Source organism: Callithrix jacchus, chromosome 7 (genome assembly GCF_049354715.1).
Source record: "Callithrix jacchus isolate 240 chromosome 7, calJac240_pri, whole genome shotgun sequence".
Lineage (NCBI taxonomy): Eukaryota > Metazoa > Chordata > Mammalia > Primates > Cebidae > Callithrix > Callithrix jacchus.
Window position 1 is genome coordinate 96,399,632 of NC_133508.1, and position 24,734 is coordinate 96,424,365.

Genomic DNA, 24,734 nt, shown 5'->3' on the forward strand with positions numbered 1-24,734 from the left:
CCTACTTCCATAGGATTTTTGTAAGGATTGAATGAATTAATGCACATAAAATGTCATAACATTGCCTAGAAACGTGTATGGGTTGTTTCCTGTGGTGGTGCTGATGGTGACACAAATGAGCAGATTATAGAGGATAATGAATTGCTAAGATCAAATATTGAAAAGTCAGAGTCCATGGCGGGGAAGGAGCTTCTTGGGAATATTCACTCGCTCTCCTGGTTCTTTCTATGTAAGACTTTGAGAAACACTGATCTAGGGCAAAGGGTGGCATAAAATATGTCCTGGCCTATCTTTTCTTCTTCATGGACTCCAGGAAGTTGAGAGCGTGAGAGCAGTTGCTCTGCTTCCTTTTCCCTAAGTTATTCACATTGCCTAAGATGACTTTCCTCTTATAGCAATAGTAAGAATAATGTGGTGACAATGACAATGACAACTAACAGTTCTTGGGCACCCTGGTCCAGGTACTATGCTGAAGGGCTTTTACCCATCACTTCATTTTATTCCCATGACAACTACTTTTAAAGGTAGTTTTGATTGTCCTCTCTGTTTTGAAGATGGAAAAACAGTGAGCTTTGAAGAGATTCAGCAACCTGCCCACAGTCTCCTGCGTAAGAAGAAGAAAGGGACTCTGCTTCTGCCAGTGTTGCCACTCTCATCCTCTGCCCCTTGTCTCTCTCCAACCATGTCTCCCTCCATGTGACCCTCCCTGGAACTGATAAGAAGTAGCCTGAAGTTTTTAGGATGGGGTATCATGAGGTTACCCTGGATTACAAGTGTGTTAACTGATTTCCTGCTCATCTGGGAAGTGTGTGCCCCCTAAGCAGAGGTTATATCTAGTTCATCTATATTTCTCTAGAATTCGTTGCTTATAAGGTACTCAATTAATGTTTGTTGAGTACATAAATGAATGATACATCTCGGTCATTTACATTGTCTGGAATACTATTCTCTTACATTCCTCACCTTCCCAACTCCTTCCTTACAAAGTAAGCTTAAATATTCCTGTCCTCCTGAGTATCTTCCTCCATGACTTCTGATAGTCAGAAGAAAGGGAGGGTGAGAAGCCCCTCCTACTGCCCAGAACCCACTATCTTCACCCAGATCATTATCAACTCCTTGTCTTTGCACTTTATTTGTTGGCTTATTTAGCCCCTTTTAAACTATGAGCTGAGCTCTTAGAGAGATTCACCTTTGTGTCTCTAGTATCTAATATATTGCCTGGCACAAATTAGGCACTCAATTAATGGCTGTTGAATGAATGTTACTTAGAGCTAAAAACAAAGACAAAATCCAATCTAGCATTCCTTATCTTGTTTCAGTGTCATTGTGGGGCAGGAAGGACAATTATTCTTCCTATTTGAAATATGAGGAAATTGAGGCTCTGAAACTAACAAGTATTAGAGATAAGACCAGGACCCTGGTGAGATGGCTCCAAATGTTCCTTTCTGTCTTCCTTCCCACATCCCCTAAATTTGACAGGTTTTGTTGAGCTGATACCCAGCATACCTAAGAGGTTTTATGGAAACTCACGACTCATAGAGGTTACACACAGTCCATGATTTTAAAGGTTCCTTTATGGAGCCACAAATCTTAATCATTCCAAAATGGTGAGAACATTTCAAATTAGTGCATGATTCATACTACTATTAGGAAGAAGGAGAAGATAAGCTGGAGGAATCATTTAGCCAACAAGTGTTTGTTGAGTATCATTCTTTCATTTAGTCTGCAGACCTTTATTGAGCACCTACTATGTGCTATGCTCTTTGCTAAGCACTGGAGCATATAGAGGAGAGTTATACAAGAAGCCTGCTGCTTTTAAAGATGAAACAGCTTAATTGTATGGTAAAAATAAACAACACATATACAGCCAGTAAAGTACCATTTTTTCTCTCTTGGTATTATCTATATAAGTAATGGTTGTGGGGAGGAGGACAGAAGAAAGAGTAGCCACATGTAGTATTGAGCAATAATGTTAACCTCTTATATTCCTAGAATCATTATAGTTCACAGCGCACCTTCATTTTCATTTGATTGCCGTTGCACGGTAAGTAGGGAAGGGGTTGTTATTTCCATTTCCATTTGAAAAACTGAGGACCAGAGTAGTGATTTTCCCCAGGTCACCCAGGTGGTATGTGATAAGGCAGAACTCAGACAGGTCAAACCTATGCATTCTCTCTGTCTCTGGCACCATATACCTCTATATTTTGCACGGAATATTATTCTAATAACCTAACTCATGCCTTCATATTCATTTTTCTTTTCTTTATTTTTGCATTTGAAGTGGGTTTTTTTTCCCCTCTAGTGCTCACTGATCATGTCACTCTTTTGCTTACAACCCTTTAACATCTGCCATCACACTACTATAGGCATAATGGTAAGTTCAGTTCCAGACCACCATAATGAGGCGAATATCACAATAAAGCTCACATGAAATTTTGAATTTCTCAGTGCATATAAAAATTATGTTTATATTGAAGTTTATTAAGTGTGCAATAGCATTAGTCTAAAAAAAAAGTACATAACTTAATTTTTTAAATTTGCCAAAAACTATGTTAATGATCATCACATCCTTCCGTGAGTTGTAGTCTTTTTCCTGTTGGAGAGTTTACCTTGATGTTGATGGCTGCTGGCTAATTAGGGTGGTGGTTGCTGAAGATTAAGTGGCTGTGGCAATTTTTTAAAATAAGCCAACAATAAGGTTTGCTGCACTGATTGACTCTTTCTTTCACAGAAGATTTCTCTTGTAGCATGCAATGTTGTTTGATAGCATCTTGTCCATGGCAGGGCCTCTTTCGAAATTGGAGTGGGTTCTCTCTGTCCTTAGCCTTATCAACTAAGTTTATATAATATTCTAAATCGTTTGTGTCATTTTAACATTGTTCATAGCATCTTCATCAGAAGTAGATTCCATCTCAAGAAATCATTTCCTTTGTTCATCCACAAAAGCAACTCCACATCTATTCATATTTTATCATGAGATTAGAGCAATTCAGTTTCATCTTCAGGGTACACTTCTAATTCTAGTTCACTTGGTATTTCCACTACATCTGCAATAACTTCCTCCACTTAAGTCTTGAACCACTGAAAGTCATTCATGAGGGTTGGAATTAACCTCTTCCAAATTCCTGTTAATGTTGCAATTTTGACCTCCCATGAATCACAAATATTCTTAATGGCATCTAGAGTGGTGAATCCTTTCCAGAAGGTTTTCATTTTAGTTTGTCTAGATCCATTAGAGGAATCACTATCTATGGCAGCTATAGCCTTACAAAATGTAATTCTTAAATAATAATACTTGAAAGCTGAAATTACTCCTTGATCTATGGGCTGCAGAATGGATGTTGTGTTAGCAGGTATGAGAACAACATTCATCTCCTTGTACAACTTCATCAGAGCTCTGGGGTGACTAGCTGCATTGTCAGTGAGCAGTAACACTTTGAAAGGAATCTCTTTTCTTTGAGCAGTAAGTCTCAACAGCAGGCTTAAAATATTCAGTAAACCATGCTGCAAATAGACATGTTATCATCCAGCCTTTGTTGTTCCATTTCTAGAGCACAGACAGTCATAATTCTTAAGAGCCCTAGGATTTTTGGAATGGTAAATGAGCACTGGCTTCAATTTAAGTCACCAGCTGCCTTTGCTCCTAACAAGAGAGTCACCTTGTCCTTTGAAGCTTTGAAGCCAGGCCTTGACTTTTTGTCTCTAGATGTGAAAATCCTAGATGGTATCTTCTTCCAATATAAGGCTGTTTTGCCTGCCTTGAAAATGTGGCGTTTACTGTAGACACCTTCACTGATTGTCTTACCCATATCACCTGTATAACCTGCTGCTGTTTCTACATCAGTACTTGCTGCTTCAACTTGTGCTTTTATGTTATGAAAATAGCTTGTTTCCTTAAACCTCCTGAACCAACTTACACTAGCTCCAAACTTTTTCTTCTGTAGCTTTCTCACCTCTCTCAGATGTTAAAGAATTGAAGAGTTAGGACTACGCTCTGGATTAGGCTTTTACTTAAAGGAGTGTTGTAGCTGGTTTGATCTTCTATCTAAATCATTCAAATTTTCTCCATATCAGCAATAAGACTGTTTCACTTTCTTATTCAGGTGTTCACTGGAGTAGCGCTTTTAGTTTTCTTTTTGAACTTTGTTTTGCATTCACAGCTTGACTAATTGGTGCAAGAGGCCTACCTTTTTGCCGGTCTTGGCTTTCCCCACACCTTCCTCACTAAGCTTAATCATTTCTAGCTTTACATTTAAAGTGAGAGACTATGACTCTTTCTTCCACTTGAACATTCAGAGACCATTGTAGGGTTATTAATTTGCCTAATTTCAAAGTTGTTGTGTTTCATGGAGTAAGGAGGCCTAATGAGAAGGAGAGAGATGGGGAATAGCTAGTCCGTGGAGCAGTCAGAACACACATCACATTTATCTATTAAGTTTGCCCATCTTACATGCGTGCAGTTTGTGGTGCCCCAAAACAATTGTAATTAGTAACATCAAGGATTTCCATAGCAGATAGCAATGAAAAAGTTTGAGATACTGTTAAGAATTACCAGAATGTGACACAGACACGAGGTGACATGTGCTATTGGAAAAATGACACCGACAGACTTGCTCCTTGCAGAATTGCTCCGTACCTTCAATTTGTAAAAAACAAAAAAAATCTGAAAAATGCAGTAAAGCAAAGCACAGCAATACCAGATATGCCCGAGGCATACCTCAAACTGCAGTTTCAGTTCCAGACCACTGCAACAAAGCAAATATCTCAATACAGGAAGTCACATGAATTTTTTGCTTCCCTAGCACACATAAATGTTTTGTATGCTGTACTGCAGTCTATTGAGTGTACAATAGCATTATGTCTAAAAAATACATACCTTAATTAAAAAAACACTTTATTGCTAAAAATGCTAATGAAGTGAGCACATGCTGTTGGAAAATGACAGCAATAGACTTCCTCGCTGCAGGGTTGACACAGATCTTCAATTTGTAAAAAATGCGGTATCTGCAAAGTGCAATAAAATAAAGTGTGATAATATGAGGTATGCCTGTGGAGACAAGATAGAACTCAGAATCCTTAACATGGCCTTCAGGGCCCTGCATGATCTGTCTCAACTTGCATTCCTGGCTCATCTCATGATGCTTCTCCTGGCTCTCTGCATTCCAGCCATACCTTCCTTCTGTCATGTCCTCAAACATGCAGTGCTCCCTCTAGCCTCAGAATTTTTACCCAGATTCTTTCTTCTGGCTACGTGCCCTTCCTACCTTCCACCAGCAAATCTAACTCTTGTTCATCCTTAGACCTAGGCTATGCAATACAGTAGTTGCTGGACCCACAATGCTATTTAAATTTACAGTATTACAATTAAATATGATTAAACATTCAATTTCTCTTTTGCTCCAGCAAATGTCAAGTGCTTAGTAGCCACATGGAGTAGCCACATGGTGGCTACTATACTGAACAGTGCACGTATATAATAACTTCATTATTGTAGAAAGTTTCATTGGATATTGATGCCCAAATCTTAATTCAAAAGTCAGTTCTTCAAGGAAGGAGCATTTTCTCTACCAATACTACCTCCAACTAAGTCTTATTACACTTATTAAATGTTTTCACGGTTCCTTATACTCTTCTTTCATAAAACTCCATGTGGTTCATGAATCACTCATTTTTGATATCAAATAATAAAATCATTCCATAAATCAAGAATAAAATAACATAAAATGAAATTTAAAAAATTGAAGGGCCAAAAGAAATTGAGGGCATTTGGGAGGTCCAGGTGGGCAGATCACGAGGTCAGGAGTTAGAGACTATCCTGGCCAACATGGTGAAACCCTGTCTCTACTAAAAATACAAAAATTAGTTGGGCGTGGTGGCGGGAGCCTGTAATCCCAGCTACTAAGGAGTCTGAGGCACAAGGATCACTTGAATCTGGGAGGCAGAGGTTGCAGTGAGCCAAGATGATGCCATTGCACTCCAGTGTGGGTGACAGAGTGAAATTCCATCTAAAAAAAAAAAAAAATTGAGACCTCCCTACTCATACCCACTGAAGAAAACTTGAGAAAGAATGTAGGGCAAAAAGTGACTCTTAAACTCTAAGAGAAGACATTCATAACTGGAGAAATAGAGTGGTCAGAAGCACTGAGATGGGAATGTCAAGGATTCAGTCCTGGCTAGAATAGATGGTTGGGTGTGTGTGTGTGAGAAAGAGAGAGAGAGAGTGAGATGGAGTCTTGCTTTGTTGCCCATGCTGGAGTCCAGTGGTGAGATCTCTGCTCATTGCAACTTCCGCCTCCTGGGTTCAAGTGATTCTCCTGCCTCAGCCTCCTGAGTAGCTGGGACTACAGGCACATACCACCGTGCCCAGCTAATTTTTTGTACATTTAGTAGAGATGGGATTTCACCATGTTAGCCAGGATATTCTTGCTCTCTTGATTTCATGATCCACTTGCTTTAGCCTCCCAAAGTGCTGGGATCACAGGTGTGAGCCACTGCACCTGCCCAGAATACATGGTTTCCAATAGGAAGAGGGAAAGGGAGGCTGGAACTGATGATAGAGGGGTAGCTGGGACAGCTGGCTCAGGCCAATGGGGAGCTCCTCTGGGATCATCCTGAGTTTGAGATTGACCAGTCTTGCAATAGATTCAGAATGGCTGGCAGAGAGAAACTAAATTTAAGGATGTCAGGAGTCAGACATCCTGAGGAGTCTCAGAGGCTGAGATTTTTTTTTTAAACTATAAACTCTGGGAAGACTGGGACCACATCTCTCTTTTTCAGGATATGTTCTCTGTGTCTGGCACATATAGGTGCTTAATAATATTTTTAATAATAAATGGCTAGATTAGATTATTGGCAGAGGAATGAATAGGAGGGCTGAGACTGAGAGGCTTTGGGAAGGAAGACCTAATGACTCGGTGACAAGGGAGAGAAAGGAGGTAGACGCTATTTGAGTTTCTATTCTTGGCAAAATGTTGGGGTCACTGACATAAATGAAAGTGTTTGGCCTCTATTTCCTCCTTATCAACTGGAAATACCATACCTAAGCTAGGATGCTATGTAGGTAAAGGATTAGGACTGGGTCTCTTTACTTCACTGGTCACTAGAGTAGCTTTTACAAAATTGATTGCCTTCAAGGGCCTTCCAGGTAATGCATACCCCAACATTAGCTTTATTTGTCTTCTTGCTGTTCCCCCTCCCAGGACCTCTGTGCTTGCTGTTCCCCTGCCTGGAATGCTCTTCCCCAGATTTCCATGAAGTCCACTCCTCATGTCCTTCAGGTGTATCCTCCAATCTCACTTGCAGGAACTACCTCCTCCTTGCATTCCTGATCCCTCTGACTAATCACTTTCTAGTATACTGTATCTACACAATGTAATTTATTTGATTTATTGGCTATTGTCTGTCCCTATTAAAATTTTATCTCCAAAAGAGCAAGGTTTAAAAAAACTTTTTCTCTCCATTGTTTTTCCAATACCTAGAAAAGCCTGATCAGCCTGACCCTAGAAGAGGCTTGGTTATTTTCACTAAGGACTGACAGCTAAGTGAGTGAGTGAATTGTGTAGGCAACAGGTAGTGATGGAGCCTGAGGGAACTGGTGATTTCATAACTCTATGTATGCCTCCAAAGCTGAAAAGGCATTCAAATCAAGATTTAAAAGAATACAGTACCAGCCACTCAGAACTCTACTGCAAGCTGGATTCTGTCCATGAGGCCCCAGGCATTGACTCTTGCTTGAAATAGAGCTAAAGATAAAACCAGGTATGCATCTGACCCTCCAGTTCTCAGTTTGGAGGGTTTCTAAGAAACACCATCTCCCCACCCAGTATGGCAGATCTTGCTGATTTAAAACACATGCAGGATTGAACCAGTTCCCACAATAAGAACAAAGTGATACAGAATCCCCTCCCCAAATGTTTGTTTACTGCCCCATGGCTACAAGTTGACAGTTGTTAGACATGGACCAGGTTACCAAATGAGGTTGCAGAAATCTCCTTCTCTGGAAATTCTTTAGAAGAGCAATGTGCTTTCTCTCTAGCCAGGGAAATTCTCTTAATACTGAGCTGTTAGAATGAGCTTACTAGGCTGCTTTCTTCTTCCATTAATAAGAATATAAAAAAGAATCCTTAGGTCACCAGGTCAAGCCCTAAGGTAGCGTGACCCTGACAGTCGTCTTTCTAAGATGGTTTAGACGATGTGGGGTGAGGGGTTGGGAATGGGGGTGTTCCTCAGCTATGGATGAGCATGATCATAAGGCATTTCCTTATAAGGCTGGGGAAATAATAGTGGCTACCTAGCCAGATCAGGTTTAAATACATGCCATAATTACTCTTCCAGTTTCTTATGAGAGGTCTCTGTTTTAAAGATAGAGACACTGAGTCTTTGTGACTGAAGGCCATGATTGTAATGTTGAGCACTCTGTATGCCTGTAGAGGGGATTCATAAAATAGATTGAGGAAAATATTTTCCTTGCTCCTACTAGGTTACTTCCACCATGATTCTTAGAAAAGATTGGAGGCTATACAATTTTTTTTCTATTCCTATTCTTTTTGCTTGACATTTTTATATGTGCTTACTTGACACAGAGAGCAAGCATGCTGTGCTTTGTACATAAAAACATTCCATGAACACAATAAGGCATTGAGTGTGTTTCCTATCCCATTTTCTCTAAGGTTTACTGGTTTCAAAGTAATTTCAAACCCCATTGATCCCATTCAAAGCCTTTTGATTCTTACTTGGTAGATATCTCTCACTCAGGAAACTGAGGCTCAGAAAGTTGATGAAGTTAGTGCAGGATTACCTGACCCACAAGTGGTGGAGTTGGCACCAGAAGGAAACTCTTTGGACACCACATCCTGTATTTGTTTCTGTTCCCAAACTGCCTTGTGGTGTGGAGTTTGAGTCATTTACATTTTCTCACCCAAGTTCTCTTTTGACTAACTGCAGGCCTGTTTGAGATGGGCTTACCCAAGTCAGGCATGCACTTTCTGGGCACAGAGGCCAATTGGGCTACATAGCAAGTAGAAGTTAGGGCTGATTGATCGATTGATTGGTATCCCATGTGGGAAGATTTGAAGCAACGAATTTTCTCTAATATAAACTGCTACTTCTTGTGCACTGATGCCAGATGTTGAGCTCATCACACCTTATTTTGCTGATTTCTCATATCATTAGGAGATGCAGGTATAGGTACTAGTTTTGTACTGTCAAGGAAGCGGCTTACCTGACTTCACAGTTTCATAATTAGGAAATGGCAGAAACAGATGTCAGACTCAGGAAGTCTACTCCCAAGCCACTGATTTTAACCACTATCCAGTGATTTCCAAGCCAAGTTTTAAGGGCATTCTAGGCAGGAATAGCCATACCTGTAAATGCTATAGAAACATGAACCAGCAAGGCAAGAGAGGAGTTGCAATGGCTAAAATTGTATAACTTGCCTTCAGTCACATAGCCAGGGTGACAGAGATAGGATTTGAATTCAAGTGTTTGTGACTTGTTGTCATGAGGCCATGCTGCCTGTCAGGGAATGGGTTTGGCCCTCACTCTCTAAGTCTAGATTGATTAGTGTGGTGAAGGCATATAGAGTATTCACCTGGTACTGTGGGGCAAGGCACTCCCAGAAGTCTCATATGGGTCAGTAGCAAATGTTCTCCTCTAGATTACATGTCCTTTTCACAGGATGAGTCTCTTGGGCAATAGGACATTTTCTGATGACAGAGGTGGGCAGTATGGTATAATAGAAAGAACAGAGTCTCCAAGTTTAAATTCTGGCTCTGCAATCTTCTGGCTGTGTGACAAGTGCAAGTTCCTTAACCTCTCTTTGCCTGTCGCTCACCGTTTCCCTCCCCAATTATCCACTTGTGTGTGTGTGATTTTTTTCTTTGAGACAGTCTCACTCTGTCGCCCAGGCTGGAGTGCAGTAGTGCAGTCTCTGCTCACCACAACCTCTGCCTCCCAGGTTCAAGCAGTTATCTTGCCTCAGCCTCCCGGGTACCTGGGACGATAGGCGCCTGCCACCCCTGTTGGCCTCCCAAAGTGTTGGGATTACAGGTGTGAGCCAACATGCCTGGCCCCACTTGATTTTCGTGAAAAACAAGTATTGTTTCTTTTGGAGGGCTTTGTAAGGATTAAATACTATGTGTCAAACACATGGCATATAGTAGATGTTCAATATATGGTAGCACTTTATTAATATTACTTGAAAATATTACTGCTTTTCTTTGTTGGACATTTGTAATAATTATGTGGAGCTCTTGTTTGAGGAACATGTTAAATAGTAAGAAATTGGATTCTAAGGCTGGGCGCGGTGGCTCAAGCCTGTAATCCCAGCACTTTGGGAGGCCGAGGCGGGTGGATCACAAGGTCAAGAGATCGAGACCATCCTGGTCAACATGGTGAAACCCTGTCTCTACTCAAATACAAAAAATTAGCTGGACATGGTGGCACTTGCCTGTAATCCCAGCTACTCGGGAGGCTGAGGCAGGAGGATTGCCTGAACCCAGGAGGTGGAGGTTGTGGTGAACCGAGATCGCGCCATTGCACTCCAGCCTGGGTGACAAGAGCGAAACTCCGTCTCAAAAAAAAAAAAAAAAAAAAAAAAAAAGAAATTGGATTCTAAAATATAAGTCTGGTATTTCCAAACAGAAAAAAAGAATAATTATCTATTTTAAGGTGAATTTCACTAAATGAGAATGAACATTTTCAGGTTAACTTTTGTGGGATTTAAAAGGTTGTTTCTCTATAAAGGAAACCATAGAAACAAAAATAAAAAGAAATAGAATTAATTGATGTCTATTACTCTACAACTTAAAAAATTATACAGACAAGTGTAAAATCTGTATCCTCCAACTGCAATTCCACCCTCAGGGGCAACCACTATTAATAATATGAATTATATACATACATGTGTGTGTGTGTGTGTGTGTGTGTGTGTGTGTGTGTGTGTGTGTGTATGTGTATACATATGGGAGAATTGGCTCACATGATTACAAATATGAAGTTCCACAATAGGTCATCTATAAACTGGGGATTGCCAGTAGTGTGCCTCAATTCAAGTTCAAAAACCTTGAAACCAGGGAAGCCCAACAGTTCAATCCTGAGTGAGTCTGAGGATGAAGGCCTGAGAGCCTTGGGCAGGGTGCTAGTGCAAGTCCCAGAGTCCAAAGGAAGATGAACCTGGAGTCTGATATCTAAGGGTAGGAGGAGAAAAGGGACCTCACTGCAAAGGGAGAGAGGGAGGAAGTTAAGCAATCTGAGTATCTCCCTTGTTCCACCTGGTTTGTTCTAATCGTACCCATAACTGATTAGATGGTGTCCACTCACATCAAAGGTGGCTCTTCCTCTCCCAGTCCACTGACTCACATATCAGTCTCCTCTGGAAACACCCTCACAGACACACTCAGAAACAGTGTTTCACTAACCAGCTAGGCATCCCTCAATTCAGTCCAGTTGATACCTAATATTGAACATCACACTGAGTATTTCACTTTTTGATACTATTGTGAATGGGATTTTCTTAATTTTATTTTTAATCTCTTAGTTGCTATTATGTAGAAGTCCAGTTGATATTTATATGTTAGTCTTGCATCCTGTCATCTTACTAAAATTGCTTATTAGTTCATGTTTTTAGTTTTGAGATTCTTTAGGATTTTCTGCATATGAGATCATGTCATCTGCAGAGAAAGACACTTTAACTTCTTTTCTAATCTGTATACTTTTAATTTACTTTTTCTAGCAATGGCTAGAAGCCCAAGTATAAGTTTGAATAGAAGTGGTGAAAGTGAACATTCTTGCTTTATTTCTGATGGGGGAAAGCATTCATGTTACCATTAAGTATGATGTTAACTGTAGTATTTTGTAGATGCTCCTTTTCAGGTTGTAAAAGCTCTTTTCTATTTCTGGTTTATTGAGTATTATATTTGGAGCATTCAGTTCTTTTTCTGCATCTGTTGAAATGATCATTTGGTGTTTGTACTTTGGTCTGTTAACACGCATATTACATTAATTAATTAATGTATATTAAACAACTCTTGCATTCCTGGGATGACTCCACATAGTCACTATATATAAAGGCAAGTTTTATATGCTGCCAGATTCGGTTTGTTAATATTTTGTTAAGGATTTTTACTGTGTTCATGATAAATATTAGTCTGTAGTTTCCTTTTCTTATGTCTTTGCTTGGCTTTGGTCAGGGTAATACTGGCTATGTAACATTTGTTGGAAAGTTTTTCCTTCTTCAATGTATTTTAAACAAGTTTGTGTAGGATTGGTACTGTGTCTTCCTTAAATGTTTGATAAAATTCCCCAGTGAAGCATTTGGACCTGTAGTTTTTTTTTTTTAATGGGAATGTTTTAAGCAAAAATTGGATTTTTTTTTTAAAAGATGCTTCTCAATTTTTTACATGGCTTTGGTCAATTTCCATAAACCCAAAATGGTGGTTTTTGATGATTTTGTCCAGTTTGATAGTTTTATTTTGCTAAGAGGATTTTTGACTTCTTCGTAGTACCATACCCAGAAGTTGCCTCTCTACCTCTTTAAAAAAAAATTCTGTATAGCATTTCATTTTATAGATGTGCCATAATTTATTTAATAAAAAATAGTTGTTGCACTTTTAAAATATATTCTGAGCAGTGCTGGAGCTAGCCTTCTTCTATATCTAACTCTACTTGCTTGTGCTAATAAGATACATACATTTTCAATTTTAATAGATGTCAAATTATTCTCCAGAATTTGTTCTCAATAATTACATTGTTAGAATAATCTCCAAGAAGGTCCACTTCTGCATGTATTGCCACTGCTATATATAGGTTAAACAACCCTACTCTGAAAATTCAGAATCTAAAATGCACCATAATTCAAAACTTTTTGAGTGGCATTGGGACACTACACATGGATGGCTAAGCCAGTAACATTTTTGTTTTCTGATTGTTCATTGTACACAAACTTTGTTTCATCAACAGAATTGTTAAATATATTGTATAAAATTACCTTCAGGCCACATGTGTAAGATATATATGAAACATGAATGAATTTTGTGTTTAGACTTGGGTTTCATCCTCAAGATATCTCATTATGTATATGCAAATATTCTAAAATCTGAAAAATTCTGAAATCTGAAATGCTTTTGATCACAAGCATTTTAGATCAGCAGTAACAGCCTGTACTATTAATCTTTTATATTTTTGCCAATACAAAAAGCAAATAGTTTGGTATCTTTTTGTTTCTACTTATCTAATCGGAGTTGGGATTCTTCTCATATGCTCTTTGACCATTTCTTTTTATTTTATGAAGCGACTTTTTATTCCTTGGCTTAATTTCCAATTTTTAAATTTAAATTTAAATTTTATTTTATTTTTGAGACAGAGTTTCACTCTCGTCACCTAGGCTGGAGTGCAAGGGCGTGCTCTCAGCTCACTGCAACCTCAGTCTCTCAGGTTCAAGCAATTCTTCCTCAGCCTCCCAAGTAGCTGGGATTACAGGAGCACACCACCCAGCTAACTTTTGTGTCTTTAGTAGAGACAGCATTTTACCATGTTGGCCAGGGTGGTCTTTAACTCCTGACCTCAGGTAATCCAGCCCACCTCAGCCTCCCAAAGTGCTGGGATTGCAGGTATAAGCCTTCATGCCTGGCTTTAATTTCTAATTAGATTGGCTCTTTTTTCTTATTTATAGGATTTCTTGATATTCTAGTGATACTATACTTTTATCTGTTTTATGTTATAAAGATTATTTTCAATTCTATCATTCCTTCCTTCTAGTTGTAACTGTCTTCAATCTTTTAAGACTGTGGTGTTTTACTTCATGTTTTTGTTTGTTTTTAAAACAGAAAGTTGTACAAGGGATTGATTTAAACCAAATTCGAGGACTTGGGTTTGATGCCACGTGTTCTCTGGTTGTTTTGGATAAGCAGTTTCACCCTTTACCGGTCAACCATGAAGGTAAGACTATGTCTCTTCCTTTTCCCTGTGGTGGGAGACTTGGCTGATTAATCCAATGGACACAAGTGGAACAGGAGGGCAGGCATCTCTTGCTGCTGATAGATTTAGAGGTAGAATGAGGTGACACATATCATGCTGCAGATGTCAAAAGCTTGGAGAGCAGTTGGTATGAGTGAGGTGGTACTGAGGCTGGATTGGGGGGACTTGGCTTTATAAAACTCTAGAGCCACAGTACAGAGCCTGGTCAAGGAAGGACATGAGATTGTTAGCCAGGAGTGAGAAACCGTGAAACACACAGGTGGTTTTGATGTTTTCTGGGAAGAGAGTGTCAGTGCTTGCAGTTTCATTGTATATGAAGCTCCTATTCCATGCTTATTTGAGTGGATGAATCAAGTGCTTTGAAAGGAAATGGAACATGGTAGACAGGGCCATGTGACACTAGAAACTAGAAGCAGATGGCCTCTCTATTTTCAATAACCAGACCAAAAGACATTCACATTGCATGGTGTCGTAATAGAGATTGTGAGTACAGAAATGAGCTGTTTCAAATGTCAAGTGCCACTTGGGTCCATTGTAAGAGATTTTTCACAGCAGATAAAGTTGTCCCTTCTGGGGAATTTTAGCCAGTAAAACTAGTACTAGGATTACAAACCCAAAAGTCTATTAATACATTAATGTAATAATTAATACATTAGTCAGACAGTTAATGTAAATGAGTAATAGGCCAGATTTGAGAAAAACAACTGCACATGTGTGAAGATAAATTTCAACTGATAATTAACCTTGTAATAAGCAGAAGACGTTAGAGAACAGTGGAGCCTGCATTGCATTGGAAATTGCATGCTCCATTTGAAGAGTGGGGCTAGCTCTAGGCATTGCCAGTTAGCTATTGCCAAGATAGACATTGCAAACATATTTTGGGCTAGATTCTGTTTGAGAACCCTTAGTTGTGGACGCTATTGCAGCAGCATCTTTCTTAACTGTTGGCTGTGAGATAGTAGGGTGCATTGGTACCCAGTGGAATTAGAGTTAAGCAGGGACTCTGATTGTAGCTCTGCTGTTGTTTAGCTGTGACACCTTGGGCAAGTCACTTAACTCTGTGTTTCTCAGTTTTCTTCTCTGAAAGAATTTGAATAATGAATCAGTAGCTTTGCTGTGACAATTTAGTGAGAGATTGATACCTAAAATACTCAGAAAAGTTTCTTCCAGCAGATGATGAATTTTTTTAAGTTAAGAGAATGTTCCGGTCACTTCTGTGGACCTAATGTATGAAAGTGATTATTATAATTATAATGACTATAAATGATCATCTATTTGCATCCCTTTTCACTATGAGTGATTACTATAAATAATGATAATCACTATGTGCTGAAAAGGGATGCAAATAGATGAAGGATTAGAGCAGAGTGGTAATGACCGTTTTACACACACACACACACACACACACACACACACACACACACACTTTCTCTCTCTCTCTCTCTCTCTCTCTCTCTCTCTCTCTCTCTCTCTCTCTTTCTCTCTTCTTGCCACATGTATTAACACCTTCTGTGTGCCAAGCCCTGTCTTATCAAATGTTGGGTCTTCAAAGATGAATCAGGATGGTTCTTAATCTTTGTGGCCATAAATTGTCTCAGTTGGCACTGTCGTGGCCCAGGACAGGACAGCCTTGCTCTGAGCCTTTTCAGGAAGCAGAAACCAAACATGGGTGGTGAAGAGGCAGACCTCAGCTCTCTAGCAGCAAGCATTCACTAATTACGAGATGTGGCCAGCCATGGACCTGGCCATTTTGGGAGGCTGTCAGCATGTCTTTTGTGGGCTTTATTTAAGTAAAAGTCAGGTGATTGTCTGTTGGGGATGCCATAGATCAGTTGTCTCTTACTACTGATAGTGAGATTTAGAGGCGAAGTAAAGGCCAGAAGTCATGTCTCAGAAATTAAAAGCTTGGAGAGCAATTGGTATGAAGTGGGTGGTGTTGGGGCAGAGTTAGGTGGGGGACTTAATTCCATTAAGAACAAGAGTCGTGTTAGAGAGCCTGATTTTAGGTAGGATTTTAGATATTAAGAATCCTGCTTCAAGGATTTTGTATCATCTGATCTGCTAAAGTACATATTTATTTATTTACTCTGGCTGTGTGTTAATATCAACTGGAGATCTTTAAAACATTGCCAATGCATGAGCCCTACCCCCAAGATTTGTATTCAGTTGACTTGAGGTGGAGCTAGAGTGTGGACTTCTCAGTGACCATAGTATGTAGAGAATCACTGGGCACAGATTAACAGAGAAATAAAATATTAGGAACAGAACATTTGAAGTGGAAGAAGATAGTTACTTGTGAAATTTGCTTAAATATGTACCCCCTTTGGATGCTTTTTTCTTCATTGTAGGTAGAATGGCCTCCTGTTAACAGGTCCTCTATTAAAAAGGTAGCTAGGTTACCACTCTAATTATAAGTGTTGAAATAACTCTATTCTACCTAAAAGGTTAAAGTGTACCCATTCATCAAATGCATCCAGCTGCAGGTGCCCTTCATCAGTTTCTTGCCTTTCAACAGATTGTATTAAGGTTAGATTTTTTTATCTGAAATGGATTATCCTGTGAAAGAAAATGAAATTAGAATTATAAAGGTGGTTTGAAGGTTCTTTAGAGAGAGACTTCTTCTACCTGCATGGCAGTGACTGACTATTGATTGGCTAATGGGAGTAATTGTGAGGAGCCCAGAGAGGGATCAGGAAGATTGCAGATAACCCTAATCATGCAGATAACCTAAAACCAAACCCATAAGACCAGCAAAAGTATTGTCATCTTTAGACGTGAATCAAAAAATTACAAACAAATAAATTAAGTACCATAGTTTAAGTAAATACAGTATTGCTGTATGATAAAATAGTCTCCTTGCTTGCCTTTCCTTGTTTGACTCTTTTTCCTTAAAGAAAGATCAGAACAGCCTTGGGTTGGACAGCAGCACAGTTGCTGAATGCCTCCTACCCCTGCCACTGACTAAGCTCAGAGCCTCACCCTGGTTGTGTCATCTCAGCCATAGGAGCTCCTGGGAGGCAGAGGAACAGAGAAGGAGTTATGACCTAGTCTCCTCTGTGCATCAGATAACCTAATGTTTAGATATTTTGCTGATTCATAATAAATTTTCTCCTCATGTATGCCTACAACACATTCTGTGAACATAAACCTGTATTTTAGCAAGATATCAATTAAGTGAATACATGGATGAATAATCTGCCCTTAGGTAAAGTGAGGTAGCTCAAATTTTGCTCTACCTCCAATTCTTTTAACAGACCACATCTTCGTGGGTTTGCATTCTGCTTCCCATGCTGCTGCATCATGTAGAACCTCTTTCTCACTCTTCCTTCACCTGCCTAGCCAGTGGCTGGTCATTTGAAGAATTAAATAAACACTTTCCTGCCTTTTGGAAGCTTTCTTTGCAGCTCCAGGCTCAGCTAACTAGAGCCTTCTCTCTGCTCCTCCTCCATGTTCCCAATTCCCATGTCTGGTACTCTTGTTCTGGCAATCAACACAGAATGTAAACACTTTCTCCATGCAAACATATGCTGCTTAAGGTCAGAACTGCGGCACATTCTTCTTGATATTCTGGCATCCAGCACTGTGCTTGGCATGTAGTAGATGCTCAATAAAAGATTAAATGAACTTTCCATTGATTTACTTGTGTTTTTCTATAAGAACTGAAAAAAAGATTAATTTCTTGGTTTTTATCTAAAATGAAAATTAGAAATTATTCATTCTAATACAGTATTGATTCTGTACAATTTTCATTGTATTCTGACTACATTTTTGAGAGCATCTTTATATAGAGACAGTAGTAGCTGATTGGTCTATCTTTACTACAGGCAGAAGTTTAGCAACAGATATTTTTGCATTGAAGTAGCTGTAGGTGTGTGCTGTACAGTATTTAAGAAACAATTCTGATATTGCCCCCTTCAATATTCACCCACCCACCCACACACACAGGTGTATGAATGTGTACGCACCTGCATCCTGATTCATTGGTGGTTCTGGAATGGGACCTGGACATCAGTTTTTTAGAAGTCCTCAAGGCAACACTAATGTACAGCTAGGTTTGAGAACCAGAGCTTTGAGCAGTTCTGTTATATAGTGGAACCATTCTGTTTACAAAAAATTATTTGACATGCCTGTGGAAGGTCCCATGGACTCTGTACTATTTTTAAAGTTAGTATTACTGTTTGTGGAGCTTCCGTGGGAGGTGAGATCTTTTCAGTTAGGCAAACCAGCAACTGAGCCCCTGCCTTGTTATGCCCATGACCTTATTTAGATATCTTCTTACATTTACATCGGCTTTTTTTTTGTTTAATTTTTAAAATTCTTTTCAAAGATGTAGAAGAGTAAAGAAAGCAGCAGCTTCCTATGTACCTACCGCTGAGGATAAACATGACATTTTGCCATATTTGCCTCACCTCCTTTTATTTAAAAAAAAAAAAAGCGTATTTGTAACTTCAGCTTTTCATTTCCTGCAGGTAGCCATTCTGCTGTGGTTGCTATTCATAAGCATATTGTTTTGGTGCTTTTACTACATATGTATATATACCCACAGCAACAAACAGTATACAGTCATTCCTCTGTATCTGAGGACAACTGGTTCCAGGACCTCCTTCAGAAGAAAACCCACAGATACTCAAATCCCTCATATACAATGGCATCATATTTGTATATAGCCTATATATATCCTGCCATATACTTTAAATCATCTCTAGCTTACTTATAATATCTAATGCTATGTAAATACTTGTTATAGTATTTAGGGAATAATGGCAAGAAAAAAGTCTGTACTTGTTCACATGCAACCATCCATTAAAAAATATATATTTTCAATCCACAGTTGGTTGAATCCACAGATGTAGAACTCACAGACATAGAGGGCTGACTCTGTGTTTTAAGGTATCTCACCTGGTGTCCTTGTTCATTTTGCTATGTCTAACACTAGTTTATTCATTTTACCAATTGATTTATCTATTTTCTGTGCAGCTTTAGTTCCAAAACACACTTCGTGCATTTCCTAGCTTTGAGACATTGGGTTCATCTTCACTTTCAAGAGTCTGTCATTGAAAAACAGGGATTAAAAACCTATATCAGAGGATTGTTTTGGGGATTAAATGAGACGATATATGTAAGATGTTTAGCACAGGGTTTGGGAGACACATAAACACACATTACAAACATTTGCTATTAGCAAGATATGTAGTGCTGTGGTTACTTTGCTGTTAAATAAAATAATATGTTAACTGGCTTGGCAACTGCTGGGTTTCTTTTCTCTTTCCCCTAATAATCTCCCAGGTATATTTATTGCTGTTCTGCACATTTTGCCATCAGAGGCGTCAGAGGGCTGTGAAAGGATTTCTGGCTTGCCCATCAGTACAGGATGAATTAACAGAGGCTGGGGAGAGAGACAAGGAATTACTATGTGGGCTACAGGGTGGTAGAGGCAGGATATGGGGGCAGTGCTCCTTTTCCACTGGTTTTAAATTCTCTTCATTATGCTTTACTCCTCCTGAGGGCCTACTTTCTGAGAAGTACTTGCCATATCCTTTATGTACATTATCTTTTGTATAATAATTTCCTGAATTATATATCTTCTTCTGTAACTTAGAGTATTAGCATTCCCCATTAGTTCTGCCTAATTCCAAAACTCATGAGCTTCCCACTCCAGCAAGCAAGCCAACCAAATGAGGTGGGAAAAAAAACCCCACCTAAATGAACTAATTTTAATTAAACTGACCAGAAAAAGGTGGGTATATAAGCAGTTAAATGCCATTGTGCAGCTATTAGATGTATTATATCATCAAAGTATTTATTCATATTTAAGGGAGACCTTAAAAAGAGAAAGTATTGATTCTCTCTTGTCACCGCCATGGAAGAAATGCCTTTCACCCTCTGCCATGATTCTGAGGCCTCCCCAGCCATATGGAACTACGTGTGCATTACCATTGCGATTTCTGTTCTCATGACTCTGATATGTGCTATGGCTACTTACGGAGCATACAAGCAACATGCAGCCTGGATTATCCCATTCTTCTGTTACCAGATCTTTGATTTTGCCCTGAACACCTTGGTTGCAATCACTGCTTGTTTATTATCCAAACTCCATTCAGGAATACTTATGACAACTGCCTCCTAATTTTCCCTACAGAAATGACGTCATGTCAGTGAATCCTACCTGTTTGGTCCTTATTATTCTTCTGTTTATTAGCATTATCTTCACTTTTAAGGGTTACTTGATTAGCTGTGTTGGGAACTGCTACTGATACATCAATGGCAGGAACTCCTCTGATGTCCTGATGTACATGACCAGCAATGGCGATACGGTGCTGCTACCCCATATGATGATGCCACTGTGAATGTTGCTGCCAAGGAGCCACCGCCACTTTATGTGTCTGCCTGAGTGGCGCTGAGGGCAGCAGCTTGACTTTTTTGACATCTGAGCAATAGTTCTGTTATTTCACTTTTGCGATGAGCTCTCTCTGAGCTTGTTTGTTGTTGAAATGCTACTTTTAAAAATTTAGATGTTGGGTTGAAACCTGTACTTATCAGCATATGCTTTACTAGAACACTGTGATAGATGAGCTGTAGAATTCTTTCTGTAGGATTAGGGGAATAATGGGCTTCATAACCTTCCCTAGGCACGGATACTTTCCCCAAATCTGATGGACCCAGAGTCAGAGAAGTTTCACTCTTGTACCTGCTGGGCTTCAAAGTTAGGCAGTTAGTCACATTTTTTTCTCTCTACTCTCTCTATTTTGAAAGTGTAAAATAAAACCAAAAGTAGACAACTTTAAGCCATTCCAGTGTAGAGAACAAAACCTTATGAAAACAGGAATGTCAGTTGTGCAATCATTGTTCTAATTAGGTAAATAGAAGTCCTTATATATGTATTACAAGAATTTGCCACATAGCCTCCCTTATGACTTAAGTTCAATAACAGTTTGCACTTGGTGGTAAAGGATATTTCTCCATGGCTTAAATTAAGACGATTATAAAGCACTACGCTGTGGGAGCAGTAACCATCTGATGAGTGTTCTCCTGCGTCCGGGTCCAGGGATGTGGGGTGACATGGGGTGACGTGCCTCATCTGTGTTAGAGGGTGGGATGGATGTGTTTGGTGCTGCATGGGATCTGGTGCTCCTCTCCTGCATTCACATCCCTACCCAGGGCCCGCTTTTACTAAGCATTCTGCCCTAGCCTGGTTGAAGGAGTTTATCCAACTGACTTTATCAAGTGGAATTGGGATATATTTGATATACATTTGCCTGAAAACATGGAAAAGGGTTTTCTTCCTCCTTTCTCTGCAAGGTACATTCTACTGCTTGGAACTTCCAAGTACACCTAGTCACCTTTTAAAATGTAAAAGTTTTCAGAAAAATGAAGGTTGCTTTCCTTGAATGCACTTATTATCTTGACTACCTGAATTGCAAGGGATTTTTGTGTATTCATATGTTCCAAAGTCAGCAACTCTCCTGTTGGTTTATTATTGAAATTGCTATAAATGAAGTCTTTTGCAATTAAAAAGAAAAAAAAGAGAAAGTATTGTCTTAGTCTTATTTCATAGACTCATTTCCTGAATGTATGCCCAGAAAAACTTTTCTAGAACAAAAGGGTTAAGAAAGGAAGGGAAGAAGTTGAGAGAGAATACATGATAATGTAATTAATTAGTAGATGTTTTTCTGCTTTTAATGTAGACATTTTATTCTAAGGTTATGGTCAGAGAACACATTACTGGATGGGAAATTCCAGGCCTGGGGACAGTGCACTCATCAGCCTTGCTGGTGTCCTTTCACTTTGCTCATTCTTGATACATGGAATTATAGAAAGTACATAGCATTTTAGTCTTGGAAATCCATAGTTTTTCCCTTGAATTAGAAGGAATAGAATGTGTGTCTATCTGCATCTCCCTCTTGTTTCTGCTAGGGGATTCCTGTCGAAACGTCATTATGTGGCTGGATCATCGAGCAGTCAGTCAGGTCAATAGGATCAATGAGACCAAGCACAGCGTTCTCCAGTACGTCGGCGGGGTGATGTCTGTGGAAATGCAGGCCCCGAAGCTTCTGTGGCTGAAAGAGGTGAGTGTATAGAGTCTAAGAAGAAACACCAACAATAGGAGAGGATCCCTTTTATTGTGGATCTGTGTGTACCAGGCACCCTGCTGAAATTGATTCCCTTTGATTTTTCTCAGCAACTCAGAGGAAGGTTGATCCCATTTTATTGATTCCAGTGCGGTTAAATCATACCTGTTTTTGTGTGCCTAATTCATACCAGGCATTGTGACAAGTATTGTACACACTATCTCTTTCAACGTCAACAACCCAATGAAGTGTTTTTGTGTGTGGTGCTTTTTTTTTTAGGGTGTCTGTTTTATGGACAAGAAACCTAATGTTCATAGAGATAAAACAACTCACTCAAAGTGTCAAATATGTGACCGAACCGGAATTTGAACCTAAGACTGGCTGACTCCAAAATTGTTTTTAAAATTTTAAAGTTTTTCTATTGTAGAGACTTGGTCTTACTATGTAGGTGAGGCTGATTACTAATTCCTGGCCTCATGCAATCCTGCAAAAGTGATGGGATTATAGGTGTGAACCACTGTTCCCAGCCATCCAAAATCAATTCTTTTAATATCCAGTTTTCTACTGAAGTTCAGAGAGGTTAATTGCCATTCCAGTGAGAAAGCAGCAGAAGTGGGAAATAAGTCCATGCCTTCTGACCAGGCCCTTCCTATTCTGTATACTGTTAGCCCCAATTTATTAATATTTGGCCTTGTGGACATCTTATGGTACCTCTTTCTCATCCCCCCTTCCTTGAGTTTCTCATCCTTGAATGATGTGGCAATCTCTGGTCAAAGCACTTGCAGGTGGTTTCCATTTCCAGATGTTAGGACTCCTTTATGAAGTGTGGAGAATGGTGGTGTCAGCTTAATGGTTCCCATTAGAGGTGGATGTGTGAGAAAGTTCAAGTGCTTTAGGAAACCTCAAGGACTTGAAAACTTCTAGGTGGTCTGAAGAAATAGAGAATCCATCTAATGAGCATGATCTGCTGTGATTCATTTACTGGCTCTGAGATTTCAGGTGGGCTGAGTCTTCCATTACTCAGATTGTGACTGGAGATGGGGAAAGCTTAGGGTGCTTAGAAGATGCCCAAGGATTGCCATCACGGGGCAGAAGAGTGGTAGGAAAGAAGGGCTTCAGCAATCAAAGCAGGCTTGGCTTGTTATCTGCTTTATATATTACAAACATGTATATTATATGTTTTGTAAGTTTTATTCTACAGAAAGGCATCTGTGGTTGCTAAGAGTTTGAAAACAGAGTTTCTTAGGAGTTTTCAAGAATCTAATTCTGACTCTACTGTCAACAATTGTATGCTTTGGTCAAAGCACTTCTCATCTCAGGCCTCACTTTTTTCATCTATAAAATGGGTGAGTTGGCTTAACCAGTGTGAAAACCTGACTCAGATATACTGAAACACAAAATCGGAATATAGAACTGTTCTGCACTGCCCCCACACCCTGCTTTAAATTGTATAGGCATTAGTTGATTTTAATCCTAACAGTCTCTGCCTGGTAGACAGCACGGGAAACTGATCCTGAGGAGGCTTTTCCAAACAGGTAATAGAGCCAGAATTTAATTCCATGTCTACTAGGCTCCAAATCTCAGCTTATTCCATAATGTCATACAGTACTAAAATCCCTCTGTGAAGCATGGCTCTTGGGGGTAGGACCAGGAATGATGGCAGTGGTCTTCTTCAGTTTGGCCTAAACTTGTTGCAAGAGAGAAGAAACAGGTTAGATATATCACCTTTTTTGGCAGCACAAAAAGAAGAGTTACACTGAGTTAAACAAAGAGGATTGGGCCGAAAGTCTTTAGTTCAGTGTCAAGGCCTTCTAGAGCACTTGCCACCTGGCCACCTACAGCCTATATTCTAGGAGATCTAAATGCTTATCTGGCACGAACCTCTTAGGATTCTTACTGTCTCACACGAGATCAAACTGCACTAAATAAATCCCATAGGAAATAGTTAAGGTCCAAATTACATGCCAGTGTTTGTGACCTTCTGAAAGCATCTTCTATTAATTTGTTTTAAAAAAATCAATTTTCTTTCAGAATTTTCTGAGTAAGCCTCTAGTGTGGGTGTGTTTTGGTAAGCATGTACAGGAATTCTTGCTGAGAATTCATTTGGTTTTAACATGATTGCAAAATCAAAATTAAAGAGATTTCTAAAGTCAGTTTTAGCACCTTCTTGAATCCTGACCAAAAGGCTATAGTGCTTCTCAGACTTTAATGTGTAAATGAATCACCTGGAGATCTTGCTGAGCTATAGGTTCTGATTCAGTAGCCCTAGGATAGGGACTGAGAATTGAGAATTTGCATTTCTAACATAAGTTCCCAGGTGATGCTAATGTTGCTGGCCTGGGGACTTTTGAAACCACTTATACTTCCAAAAGCTCTGTTCACCTACTCTGAAAAGCATCCCCTTGTAGGGAGTCAGGAAATGGTACCTTTGTTTTTAAATCTATGATGGGAGACACAGGGAAGTTTGAGAGCTTTAGTAGAGCTGCTCAGGTGCACATTTGAAGTAAAAGCATGAGGTTCTGTGTTCTAAGTTCATTGCGCTTTCATGTGTTTACTCTTTATTCATTCTTTAATTTTTGAAATTTGTGTTGAGCTCAACTATGAACCAGCAACTGTGATAGGCACTGGGGACATGGACTGCACAGAGTCCACTTGGGTTGGTGGTCGGGGAGCATAAGGAATGGGGTGGGT

At 39.5% G+C, this 24,734-nt stretch overlaps 1 protein-coding gene and 1 pseudogene across 23 annotated transcripts in view; both read left to right on the forward strand.

The window, feature by feature from the left end:
• The window catches only part of FGGY (FGGY carbohydrate kinase domain containing), a 439,267-nt gene that overhangs the window by 25,988 nt on the left and 388,545 nt on the right, over window positions 1-24,734 (forward strand). For all 23 annotated transcript variants that reach the window (XR_008472954.2, XM_009001341.5, XM_002750883.5 and 20 more), the window contains 2 exons: window positions 13,824-13,935; window positions 21,889-22,040. Coding sequence is in view for 22 of the 23 variants with exons in the window: in XM_009001341.5 (XP_008999589.2) it covers window positions 13,824-13,935; window positions 21,889-22,040 (264 nt within the window). In the remaining variant the exon portion in view is untranslated. The remainder of the gene's footprint in view (window positions 1-13,823; window positions 13,936-21,888; window positions 22,041-24,734) is intronic.
• LOC108592610 (lysosomal-associated transmembrane protein 4B pseudogene) lies at window positions 13,948-21,869 on the forward strand (annotated as a pseudogene).